At 41.9% G+C, this 12,548-nt stretch overlaps 1 protein-coding gene across 3 annotated transcripts in view; it reads left to right on the plus strand.

The window, feature by feature from the left end:
- LOC143764944 (uncharacterized) overlaps positions 1-11,791 on the plus strand; it is a 42,699-nt gene extending 30,908 nt beyond the window's left edge. For all 3 annotated transcript variants that reach the window (XM_077251089.1, XM_077251090.1, XM_077251091.1), the window contains one exon: positions 9,635-11,791. In XM_077251089.1, the coding sequence (XP_077107204.1) occupies positions 9,635-10,704 (1,070 nt within the window). In that variant the 3' untranslated portion in view covers positions 10,705-11,791. The remainder of the gene's footprint in view (positions 1-9,634) is intronic.
- Positions 11,792-12,548: the final 757 nt, after the last annotated feature.

The raw sequence follows: 12,548 nt of genomic DNA on the forward strand, positions 1-12,548 counted from the left end.
TTTTTTAATTTGCACATTGATGGAATCTAGTGAGCCACAGTAATGGTTGTGGCGCCTTAGAATAATGTTTGGAAATCTTGGGCTACACACAAGCTTTATAGTAGCACTGGGCCTTTTCTCAATACTCTTCATTTTTTTTTCCTCTAAATTGCAGCTGTCTTATTCAGATGTGCCAATTTTTTTTAATAAATGCACAGTTCACTCACATTTTTTTTTTTCTATTTCTTGTTAACCCCCTCCCAAGCCTGTTTTTTTTTCTCCTTCCAGATCAGGCCAAATGTTACAATTCTGACCAGTGTCATGTTAGTAGTAGTGTTGAGCGATACCGTCCGATACTTGAAAGTACGATACCCGATACCAATGCATTTCAATGGGACGCAAAGTATCGGAATGGTTCCCAGGGTCTGAAGGAGAGGAAACTCTCCTTCAGGCCCTGGGATCCATATTCATGTGTAAAATAAAGAATTAAAATAAAAAAATATGGATATACTCACCTCTCCGGTGGCCCCTGGATCTTACCGCTGTAACCGGGATGACGATGACGTCGCGGCTTCTGATTGGTCGCGTGAGCGGTCACGCGACCAATCAGAAGCCGCGACGTCAGCCGCGACGTCATCGAAGGTCCTTCACGGGCTCATTCTTAGGAACGGAGCCTCCCGGTTACAGCGGTAAGGTCCAGGGGCCGCCGGAGAGGTGAGTATATGGATATACTCGGCTCTCCGGCGGCCCCTGGACCTTACCGCTGTAACCGGGAGGCTCCATTCCTAAGAATGAGCCCGTGAAGGACCTTCAATGACGTCGCGGCTTCTGATTGGTCGCGTGACCGCTCACGCGACCAATCAGAAGCCTCACGCGACCAATCAGAAGCCGCAACGTCATCGAAGGCCCTTCACGCGCTCATTCTTAGGAACGGAGGCTCCCGGTTACAGCGGTAAGATCCAGGGGCCACCGGAGAGGTGAGTATATCCATATTTTTTATTTTAATTCTTTATTTTACACATGAATATGGTTCCGATACCGATTCCCGATACCACAAAAGTATCGGAACTCGGTATCGGAATTCCGATACCGCAAGTATCGGCCGATACCCGATACTTGCGGTATCGGAATGCTCAACACTAGTTAGGAGGTAATAACTCTGGAACATTTCAACAGATCTGTGATTCAGAGACTGTTTGTGTTTTTTTTTTTTTTTTGTTTTTCTGTGAGGCATTGTACAGTACTTTTAGTGGTAACTTTAGCATGATACTTTTTTGCATTTATTTGTGAAAATATCAGAACATTTTGAAAATGTAGTTTTCAAGCTTTTAATTTTTGTGCCCTTAAACCGGAGATATGTCACAGAACATAGTTAATTAATAATATTTTTCATATGTCTGTTACATCCGCATCATTTTTGAATTTTTTTTTTTTGTTAGGACATTAGAGGGGAATAAAAGTTGAACAGAAATTTCTGGATGCATTTTTTTTTTTTTTTTTAAAAGACCTCATCACATTTGAAGCAATTTTGGAAAATGCCCCAAATTACCGTATTTTTCAGATTATAAGACGCACCTCAAATTTTGGGGTGAAAAATAAGAAAAAAATATTTTTTAACACCTTCATGACCCAGCCAATTTTACCTTAATGACCTGGCCATTTTTTCCATTTCTGACCAGTGTCCCTTTATGAGGTAATAACTCAGGAACGCTTCAACGGGTCCTAGCGATTCTGAGATTGTTTTGTCGTGACATATTGGGCTTCATGTTAGTGGTAAATTTAGGTCAATTTTTGCGTTTATTTGTGAAAAAATTGGAAATTTGGCAAAAATTTTGAAAATGTCGCAATTTTCAAATTTTGAATTTTTATTCTGTTAAACCAGAGAGTTATGTGACACAAAATAGTCAATAAATAACATTACCCACATGTCTACTTTACATCAGCACAATTTTGGAAACAACATTTTTTTTTTTTTTTGTTTTGTTAGGAAGTTATAAGGGTTAAAACTTGACCAGCGATTTCTCATTTTGACAACAAAACTTACAAAACCTTTTTTTAGGGACCACCTCACATTTGAAGTCATTTTGAGGGGTCTAGATGATAGAAAATACCCAAGTGTGACATCATTCTAAAAGCTACACCCCTCAAGGTGCTCAAAACCACATTCAAGAAGTTTATTAACCCTTCAGGTGTTTTACAGCAGCAGAAGCAACATGGAAGTAAAAAAAAAGTGAACATTTAACTTTAGTCACAAAAATGATCTTTTAGCAACAATCTTTTTATTTTCTTAAGGGTAAAAAAAGAAAGTCGACCCCGAAAGTTATTGTACAATTTGTCCTGAGTATGCTGAAACCCCATATGTGGGGAGGAACCACAGTTTGGGCACAGGGCTCAGAAGGCAAGGAGCGCCAATTGACTTTTTGAATGAAAAATTAGCTCCAATTGTTAGCGGACACCATGTCGCGTTTAGAGAGCTCCTGTGTGCCTAAACATTGGAGCTCCCCCACAAATGACCCCATTTTGGAAACTACACCTCCCCAAGGAACTTATCTAGATGTGTGGTGAGCACTTTGAACCCCCAAGTGCTTCACAGAAGTTTATAACACAGAGCCGTGAAAATAAAAATAATTTTCACTCAAAAATGATTTTTTTTTGCCCGCAATTGTTTTATTTTCACAAGGGTAACAGGAGAAATTGGACCACAAAAGTTGTTTTCCAGTTTGTCCTGAGTATGCTGGTTCCCCATATGTGGGGGCGGGGGGGACAACCACTGTCTGGCAACATGTCGGAGCTCGGAAGGGAAGTAGTGACGTTTTGAAATGCAGACTTTGATGGAATGGTCTACGGGCGTCATGTCGCGTTTGGAGAGCCCCTGATGTGCCTAAGCAGTGGAAAGCCCCCAATTCTAACTCCAACCCTAACCACAAACCTAACCCTAACACACCCCTAATCCCAACCTTAACCCCTAACTTTAGCCCCAGCCCTAACTTTAGCCCCAACCCTAACTTTAGCCCAACTCACTTTAGCCCAACTCTAACCCTAACGGGAAAACTGGGGCGGGAGGGGTTGATCACTGGGGCAGGGGGGAGATCAGCGGGGCAAGGGGGAGATCCGCGGGGCAGGAGGTTATCACTGGGGCGGGGAGGTGATCACCGGGGGCAGGAGGGGGCAGTCAGGCCCGCGCGGGGGTCTGAGGGGATGCAGCAGCAGATGGAGGAGAGAGAGCCGGTGGCAGCAGCAGTAAGGGGGGGTGATCACCGGGGCGGAGGTCAGGGGGTGTGGAATCGGACGGCGGAGGGCAGCAGAGGGGAGTACCTGGCGATGGCGGAGAGTATGTGGCAGGGCAGCAAGCAGGCACCTCGATCTCCAGCTCCCACGGACAGGAAGAGGCCGGAGAGCGAGGCAGCCATCGTTTACTCCGCCCCTCCACATCTGAATGGAGAGATAGCGTCACATGGACGCTAGCTCCAACCAGATCTGGGGGGTGTGACAAAAAGGTCACCAGAAGCCATTGTAGCCAAGGGGGGGGGCTAAGCCCCCCCCCCCTCCCCGGGCTCAAGTCCAAGTCCCCCTGTACCTGCAAGTCAGGTGACATTTCAGTTAACCCGTTCACCCTACCTGCAGGAACGCGATCCCGCCATGACGCCACATAGGTATCACAGGTCGGATTGGCACAGACTTTCATGATGCCTATGTGGCGTCACAGGTCAAGAAGGGGTTAATAAAATGGTGGTGCTTCTTATAATCCATGCGTCTTATTGCTTGCCGAGGGTGGGGTCCTAGGGTCGCTGCTGGAGGAGGCAGGAGTGGGGTGATGCCGCAAGCTAGGATGAGGGGGGGGCTCCGATGTGCTGGTGTGGGGGTCTTGTGCTGGTGCTTGTTCGGTCCTGCTGCAGCAGGTGTCTCCGGGTGCCTGGCGGTTGCTGGCTGGTGCTTCGGGTGTCTCTGGTGCCCAGCGGTGCTGCATGGGTGTCTGGCGCTGCCCGGGGCTCTGCCGACACATTTTGTGACAGGCAAGAGCTGCGGTAATTCCACAGTTCCCTGTGCGGTGGACTCCAGGAAAATGGCCGCCGCCGGGAAGCGGCGCATATGTAGATGGTGATCTCTGGACAAAGATCTCAGCGCTGAAATCTCATCTCTGGAGATCTTAGTCCCGAGATCACATCTGCGCATGCGCCACCCCCCAGCGGCGGCCATATTCCCGGAGTCCACCGCACATGCACAGGGAACTGTGGAATTACCATGTCTCTCTGTCGCAAAATGTCGGCAGAGCCCCGTGCAGCGCCGGCCACCCACGCAGCACTGCTGGGCACCGGAGGCACCCGCAGCATCAGCCAGCAACCGCCGGGTACCCGCAGACACCCCCTCATCCTAGCATGCGGCCTACACCCTCAGTATCGGTAAGGCATGTACGCTTTGTAAGACGCACCTCCCATTTTCCCTCCAACTTTGGGGGGGGGGAAAGTGCATCTTACAAAGCAAAAAATACGGTGTATACCATTTTGTAGAGGTTTGTACTCACTCGGATGCACTTGAGATAGGCACAGGAGACGGTTTTCAGGCAAGTTTATTTAACTTTATAAACCACTCCGGATGGCAAAACAAAGCCTTTTCTGGCACAAAGTGAAAACAAACTGAAAAGAAATAGGCCATATGGTATCGCGGATTCGCCCGCTCAGGTCAGTGCCTTTAGCAACACAGTGAAGGTACACACAAACTGCAGGTAAATTGTCCATATAGGCCTGTGGATCCGCCCGCTCAGGTCAGTGTCTTTACACACACTGGAGGTCTCCACACCTCCAGACACAGACACTGAGTGAGAGACTCGGCCTCCATTTTATCTGCCAAATCACGCCCTTGCAGCAGTCATTCCTACCGAATTCTTATGACCGCTTGTAAAACCCGGCCCTGGAATAGCCCAAATAACTCTCTCAGCTTTTATAGGTGCTGGAGCATACATCCGAGCTCACATCATCGCAGCTAACAGCCGCGATGACACCTATTTCCCCTCAAGGACTTGTCTGGCGGCCATCTTACATATTTTAAAAACTGCACCCTTCTGAGAGTGAACTCTGCTGCTGTTCCTGTCTCCGGTGCGCAGACTCTCCGCAGTACACATCTGATGTGATGAAATTACATAATTGCGTCAGCTGTTTCACACTCTGATTGGTGGAGGAAGTGGCTGGAAGCCCCTACTGCACCAGTGAAGTGAGCGCTGTTGGAGACCGCGAGCACGGAGTTTTCCAGCTTCTCTACTGTCTGTGTCCGCGGGCCGGACTGAGACAGCACTTTGCCCAGGTCTGTCCTAGATGCATGTCATAATTGGCAGCTCTGATCCACATCTTGTGGATTTGTCCACTCCTAGAAAGGTTTTGGAAGCAAGTATCAGTAATTAATAATGTTTATTCTTCAAAGGTTTTCATCATGTCCCTGGGGTAGTAATGTAGATTCTGGGGTATGTGGAAAACCTCTAGACTAGACTGATGAGTTGGGTAAGACTACAGTGGCAAGAATGTTTATATGGCAAGGAAGCTATTAGCACAACATTGGATAGATGAGAGGTCCCCAACTGTACAACAACTTAATACGATAAACTGGCTAATTCTGGAGAAAGGAGTGTATGATAAATGAGGTGCCATTGCAAAATTCAAGAAATTACACATTGATGCATGTAGAATAGTTTCTATAGAATTGACTGTTATGGTTAGACAGAAATAAGTGGTACATTAACTCCTTTACGCCCAAGGGTGGTTTGCACGTCAATGACCGGGCAAATTTTTACATCTCTGACCACTGTCCCTTTATGAGGTTATAACTCTGGAACGCTTCAATGGATCCTGATGATTCTGACATTGTTTTCTCGTGACATATTGTACTTCATGGTAGTGGTAAAATTTCTTTGATATTACCTGCGTTTATTTGAAAAAAAAAAAAACGGAAATTTGGCGAAAATTGTGAAAATTTTGCAATTTTCCAACTTTGAATTTTTATGCCCTTAAATCACAGAGATATGTCACACAAAATACTTAATAAGTAACATTTCCCACATGTCTACTTTACATCAGCACAATTTTGGAAACAAAATTTTTTTTTTTGTTAGGGAGTTATAAGGGTTAAAAGTTGACCAGCAATTTCTCATTTTTACAACACCATTTTTTTTTAGGGACTACATCACATTTGAAGTCCCTTTGAGAAGTCTATATGATAGAAAATACCCAAGTGTGACACCATTCTAAAATCTGCACCCCTCAAGGTGCTCAAAACCACATTCAAGAAGATTATTAACCCTTCAAGTGTTTCACAGGAATTTTTGGAATGTTTAAAAAAAAAAATGAACATTTAAATTTTTTTTCACAAGAAATTTACTTCAGCTCCAATTTGTTTTATTTTACCAAGGGTAACAGGAGAAATTGGACCCCAAGAGTTGTTTTGCAATTTGTCCTGAGTACGCTGATACCCCATATGTGGGGGTAAACCACTGTTTGGGCGCATGGCAGAGCTCGGAAGGGAAGGAGCGCCATTTGACTTTTCAATGCAAAATTGACTGGAATTCAGATGGGACGCCATGTTGCGTTTGGAGAGCCCCTGATGTGCCTAAACATTGAAACCCCCCACAAGTGAGACCATTTTGGAAAGTAGACCCCCTAAGGAACTTGTCTAGATGTGTGGTAAGCACTTTGACCCACCAAGTGCTTCACAGAAGTTAATAACGCAGAGTCATGAAAATAAAAAATTTTCCACAAAAATTATGTTTTAGCCCTTAGTTTTGTATTTTTCCAAGGGTAACAGGAGAAATTGTACCCCAAAAGTTGTTGTCCAATGTGTCCTGAGTATGCTGATACCCCATATGTTGGGGTAAACCCCTGTTAGTCCGCACGGGAGAGCTCGGATGGGGAAGGAGCACTGTTTTACTTTTTCAACGCAGAATTGGCTAGAATTGAGATCGGATGCCATGTCGCATTTGGAGAGCCCCAGATGTGCCTAAACAGTGGAATCCCCCCAATTCTAACTGAAATCCTAATCCCAACGATAACCCTAATCACACCTCTAAGCCTGACACACCCCTAACTCTAATCCCAACTGTAAATGTAATCCTAACCCTAACTTTAGCCCCAACCCTAATCCTAACTTTAGCCCTTACTTTAGCCCCAACCCTAACCCTAGCCCTAGCCCTAATGGGGGGAAAAAGGGAAAAATAATACAATTTAAAAAATTTATTTATTTCCAAACTAAGGGGGTGATGAAGGGGAGTTTGATTTACTTTTATAGTGGGTTTTTTAGCAGATTTTTTATGATTGGCAGCTGTCACACACTAAAAGACGCTTTTTATTGCAAAAAATAGTTTTTGCGTCTCCACATTTTGAGAGCTATAATTCTTCCATATTTTGGTCTACAGAGTCATGTGACACCTTGTTTTTTGTGGGACGAGTTGATGTTTTTATTGGAACCATTTTCGGGCACGTGACCTTTTTTGATCGCTTTTTATTCCGATTTTTGTGAGGCAGAATGACCAAAAACCAGCTATTCATGAATTTCTTTTGGGGGGGGGCCTTTATCCATTTTACCAAACGCGGAACGGTATAAAGTAGTTTTATTGTTCGGGTCAGTAGGATTACAGCGATACCTCCATTTATATCATTTTTTTATGTTTTGGCGCTTTTATGCGATAAAAACTATTTTCTATAAAGAAATAATTATTTTTGCATCGCTTTATTCTGAGGACTATAACTTTTTTATTTTTTCGCTGATGACGCTGTATGGCGGCTCGTTTTTTGCTGGAGAAGATGACGTTTTCAGCGGTACCATGGATATTTATATCCTTTTTTTTTTTTGATCGCTTGTTATTCCACTTATTGTTCGGCGGTATCATAGTGCCGGATGTCAGCTGTGATAGTCAGCTGCCACTCGGCCGCACTCCCCCCGTGAGCGCGGCTGATCGCATATGACGTACTATCCCGTCGGTGGTCATACGGGCCCACCTCGACGGGATAGTACGTCTGTCAGAAAGGGGTTAATAGTACATGTTGACTTCTCATGTGGGGAGGAAGATGCAAGTCAGTGCACTTGTCTTTTAATCCTTTTTTTAGGAGTTATTAAATATGTTATGTATTTTGGAGTAGAAGGAAGGTGGGGGTGTAAATTTGCTAAAGGTTTATCATTTGTCTTTTCTTTTTCTTGTATGTATTACATAACCTTTTTAAATTGTTGTTTATATGCTGTATTTTCCCTACCGTAACCTTATTAAACATTCTACAGATGCTTGAAGATCAAACTAGATGACACAGTGGCACAGATTCATTAGCCTACTAAAGCTCCGAGTAGGATGGGTTGCTCATGTCACCTGTAGAAATCCCAAATGTAGACATTTAGATATTGTTACCTACATTGTTTTATTTAGCTGACATAGATTACCTAACAAGGTATGAAGTGACACATAGGTAAATAAAAGTAAAATTATCTTTATTGACATATTATTTTAAAATTACAAATCTTTAAAAGACAGGATGATGGAAAAGTAGGATCTCCAAACAGAACCAGGGAGTGACCTTATGACCCAGATGGTAATATATTTTTGGAAATTTATATATAATGTTGCTATACTTAAGGTAGTATCCCTATAGGAAGAAATAAAGGACTAGCAATATGGGTGGATGTAAAACATCTCTTTAAAAGGACCACATGGCAGTCTTATATCCAATTAAAGGGTATAGACAAAAAAAAAAAAGCAACAAAAAAAATAAAATAAATATATATATATATATATATATATATATATTTATTTTTATTTTATTTTTTTTGTTGCTTTTTTTTTTGTCTATACCCTTTAATTGGATATAAGACTGCCATGTGGTCCTTTTAAAGAGATGTTTTACATCCACCCATATTGCTAGTCCTTTATTTCTTCCTATAGGGATACTACTTTAAGTATAGCAACATTATATATAAATTTCCAAAAATATATTACCATCTGGGTCATAAGGTCACTCCCTGGTTCTGTTTGGAGATCCTACTTTTCCATCATCCTGTCTTTTAAAGATTTGTAATTTTAAAATAATATGTCAATAAAGATAATTTTACTTTTATTTACCTATGTGTCACTTCATACCTTGTTAGGTAATCTATGTCAGCATTCATGATCGAAGTGCTAATTATTTGCCTATAAAAATTTTTTGGGGATTATTGTTTTATTTAGATCTAAAAGTCCCTTGCACACTAAAGTTCCTATACACTGTTCATTTGTCAGCTATCTTCCACGACTCCCTCATACCCGGGAACATTTGTTCCTCTGCCCTTTTTAGAGAGCCACTACCAGACTTTTTTGGCAGTGGCTTATCTCCTGTAAAGCAAAATACCACTCATTGGAAATCCAACAGGCCTGATCCTTCTTTTCCCCGACAGTCTTCCAGGAATCCATTCCACCCCCCCACCCTCATACATACTGTATTAGACTATTGGTTGAGCATACTGATCTCAGCAGCTTTGAACGACTTCACTCTACTGTGTTTGGGGGGAAGGGGCGGAGGCTTTACATGCATCTTATTTGATTTAAGCCTATGGGTTGCTGCAAGATAATCTTTTATTGCGTAGATATATTTTTTAAAACCATGAATGATACAATCTGATTTTAATTTTTTTTTTTTTTTTTTTTCAACAGATGACTGCACCAAAAGCTCAGAAGAACCTCTTGATCTAGCACTAGGCTGCGGATTAGAAGATGACAATAAAATAGATGATCTTTATTTTGAACATCTCCATACCACCAATCTGAGCTCAATTTTTGATCATAGAGATTTCTTATCTAACCCTTATTGTAAAGAAGCATTTTCTGAGAAATCGCAGATTGCTAAACAAACTGTTAATCACAGGGAGGGTAAATTATATCTATGTTCAGAATGTGGGAAAAGTTTTATCCAGAAATCAGATCTTGTTGTACATGCGCGCAGTCACACAGGGGAGAGGCCGTACTCCTGTTTAGAGTGTGGGAAACGCTTTAGCTCTAAATCAGTTCTTTTTCGACACCATAAAACTCACACAGGGGAGAAGCCATTTTCATGCTCAGAATGTGGAAAATCTTTCACGCAGAAATCAAATTTTGTTGCACATCAGAAGGTTCACACAGGAGAGAAGCCCTTTTCCTGCACTGTGTGTGTGAAATCTTTTACCCAGAAATCACATCTTATAAAACATCATAGGACTCATACAGGAGAGAGACCATTCTCGTGTTCGGAGTGTGGGAAATGTTTTACACAGAAAGCACATTTTGTTGAACATCAGAAAATACACACAGGGGAGAAGCCATTTTCATGTCCAGAATGTGGGAAATGTTTTATCCTTAAATCAGTTCTTATTGAACACCAAAGAAGTCACACAGGGGAAAAGCCGTTTTCATGTTCAGAGTGTGGTAAATGTTTTGCACGGAAAAATGTTCTTTTGAACCATCAGAGAACTCACACAGGGGAGAAGCCTTTTTCTTGTCCAGAATGTAAAAAACATTTTACTCGGAAATCTGTCCTTTTTGACCATAAGAGAATTCACACTGGGGAAAAGCCTTTTTCGTGCTCCGAATGTGGCAAATGTTTTACCAAGAAATCGCATTTTAGTAAACATCAGAAACTTCACAAAGGCGAGAAGTCATTTTCATTTTTGGATTGTGGAAAATCTTTCACCCAGACTTTACATCTTCTTAAACAGCAAGGTACTTCCACCATGGAGAAGCCATTTTAATGGTCAGAATGTGGGAATTCTTTTACACTAAAAGCATATTTTATTCACCAGCTCACTAAAAGCACAAACCTTTTTGTGTTCAAAACTGGAGAAAAGTTGTACCCTGAAATCATCATGGTTTATTTAATATCAGGAAATTAATTTCAGCAGATGTTTTTTTTTTTTTTTTTTAATGGTTCAAGGGGGAGAACCTGTTAGCTCTTCACTATCAGTATGCACTCCAATTCTTGGATTCTAATAAGGTTCTTCACGTGCCACACTTGAATGTAATCATTCAAGAGTCAACTTTTATTCTACAGCATTGTAGACACTAGTCGGATGGATATCCCTTACCTTGGGCTACTCCTGCTTCAGATTCTCTTATCGGGCTTTTCGGGGTTGGAATGAAACATTCCATAATGGCCCTACCGTAATGGGGAGTTAACTATAGGCTTTCAATCACGCTCAAGGAGGCTCAGTTGGAAGGTTTAAGGGAGGTCACTGCAGATTAAAAGTTAATTCTTAAATGACTGCATTATTAGTGTGGTATGAAACACCTGATTAGAATACAGGAATTGTCATATATGCCATGATCATATGGTTAACAATCAGGTACCTGATGACAACTTCCCTTAAATTGGAGTCCACAAAAACTTTTGTTCCTGATAGTGATCAAGTATCAAGTAAAAAAGCAGCCAGTTACATTTTCAGTTTAAGGGTGCTTACACACTACGTTTAGGCCCCCCATTCGGTGGCCCGGTCGGCCTTCTGAACGGGATTTGGCCATATGCGCCCACTGGGCCATAGACTATAATGGTGTCGGCAGAGCGAATGTGCACTAATTTTTGGGCTTATCTGCTCACTAGAGGCAGACACTCAGACGCAGTTTATGTTTGAGTGTCCGCCTCCTGTAGGTGTACACTCCTGAAAATGATGCAAGGCAGAACGCATGGTCACTCTGCCGCCACCATTCTAGTCTACGGCCCCGTCCATGCATAAGTCTGAATCCTGTTTTGTGGGGGTAGTTCGGATGCAATCCTCAATGAGACCTATATACGTGAAGATAAACTCAATGGGAAAGCACACTAACTGAACAAATTTTTTTTTTTTTAAAAAGTAACTTGTTGGTGCTATTTTGGCTGTGCCACAGTTTTAGGCATGTATGGGTAAAAATCCTGTTAAGGAAGCATGCTTTCAGAAATAGCGTTAATAGTTTATTTTTATCATGTCACAAAATGTAGAATGAATGGAGAAAAAAAAAGTTAAACCTAAATTAAATCGTTTTGCCTTAAAAATAGCATCAATACTGTGAGGGCTTGTATTTTATGGGACAAAGTTGTACTTTTGAATGTCGCCATTGATTTTCTTTTAATGTACTGAAAAACAGTGAAAAAAAATTCCAAGTGCGGTGAAATTGCAAAAAAATTGCAATTCAATAATTGTGTTATTGTTTGTTTTTGGTTTTTTTTGCCATGTTCACGAAATGCTAAAACTTAAAATGATGATGATGAATAATGGTATGCACATCCTTATAGTAAAATTGGAAATAGAACTTTATCTCACCTTGAACACAATGAATAAAAACATTTAAAATACAAACCCAATAACCCTCACCCCTATGAAGGCAGGTTAGGTGGACCTATAAATGAGGCCCATACATGCAAGGAAAACGCAACTGTAATAAGCCATGCCCATAACAGGTATAATATACACCATAACCTTCAAAAAAACATGTACCATATCAATCATAAAAAAATAAAATGATTCAGCTCACCCTTGTGATGGTATTTTCACAGCCCATGAGAAATTTGATCCGAGCACGGAAACGTCTCGGCTTGACGCCAGGTACTTGTGCATGAAAATGA

Source organism: Ranitomeya variabilis, chromosome 4 (genome assembly GCF_051348905.1).
Source record: "Ranitomeya variabilis isolate aRanVar5 chromosome 4, aRanVar5.hap1, whole genome shotgun sequence".
In the NCBI taxonomy this organism is placed as follows: Eukaryota; Metazoa; Chordata; class Amphibia; order Anura; family Dendrobatidae; genus Ranitomeya; species Ranitomeya variabilis.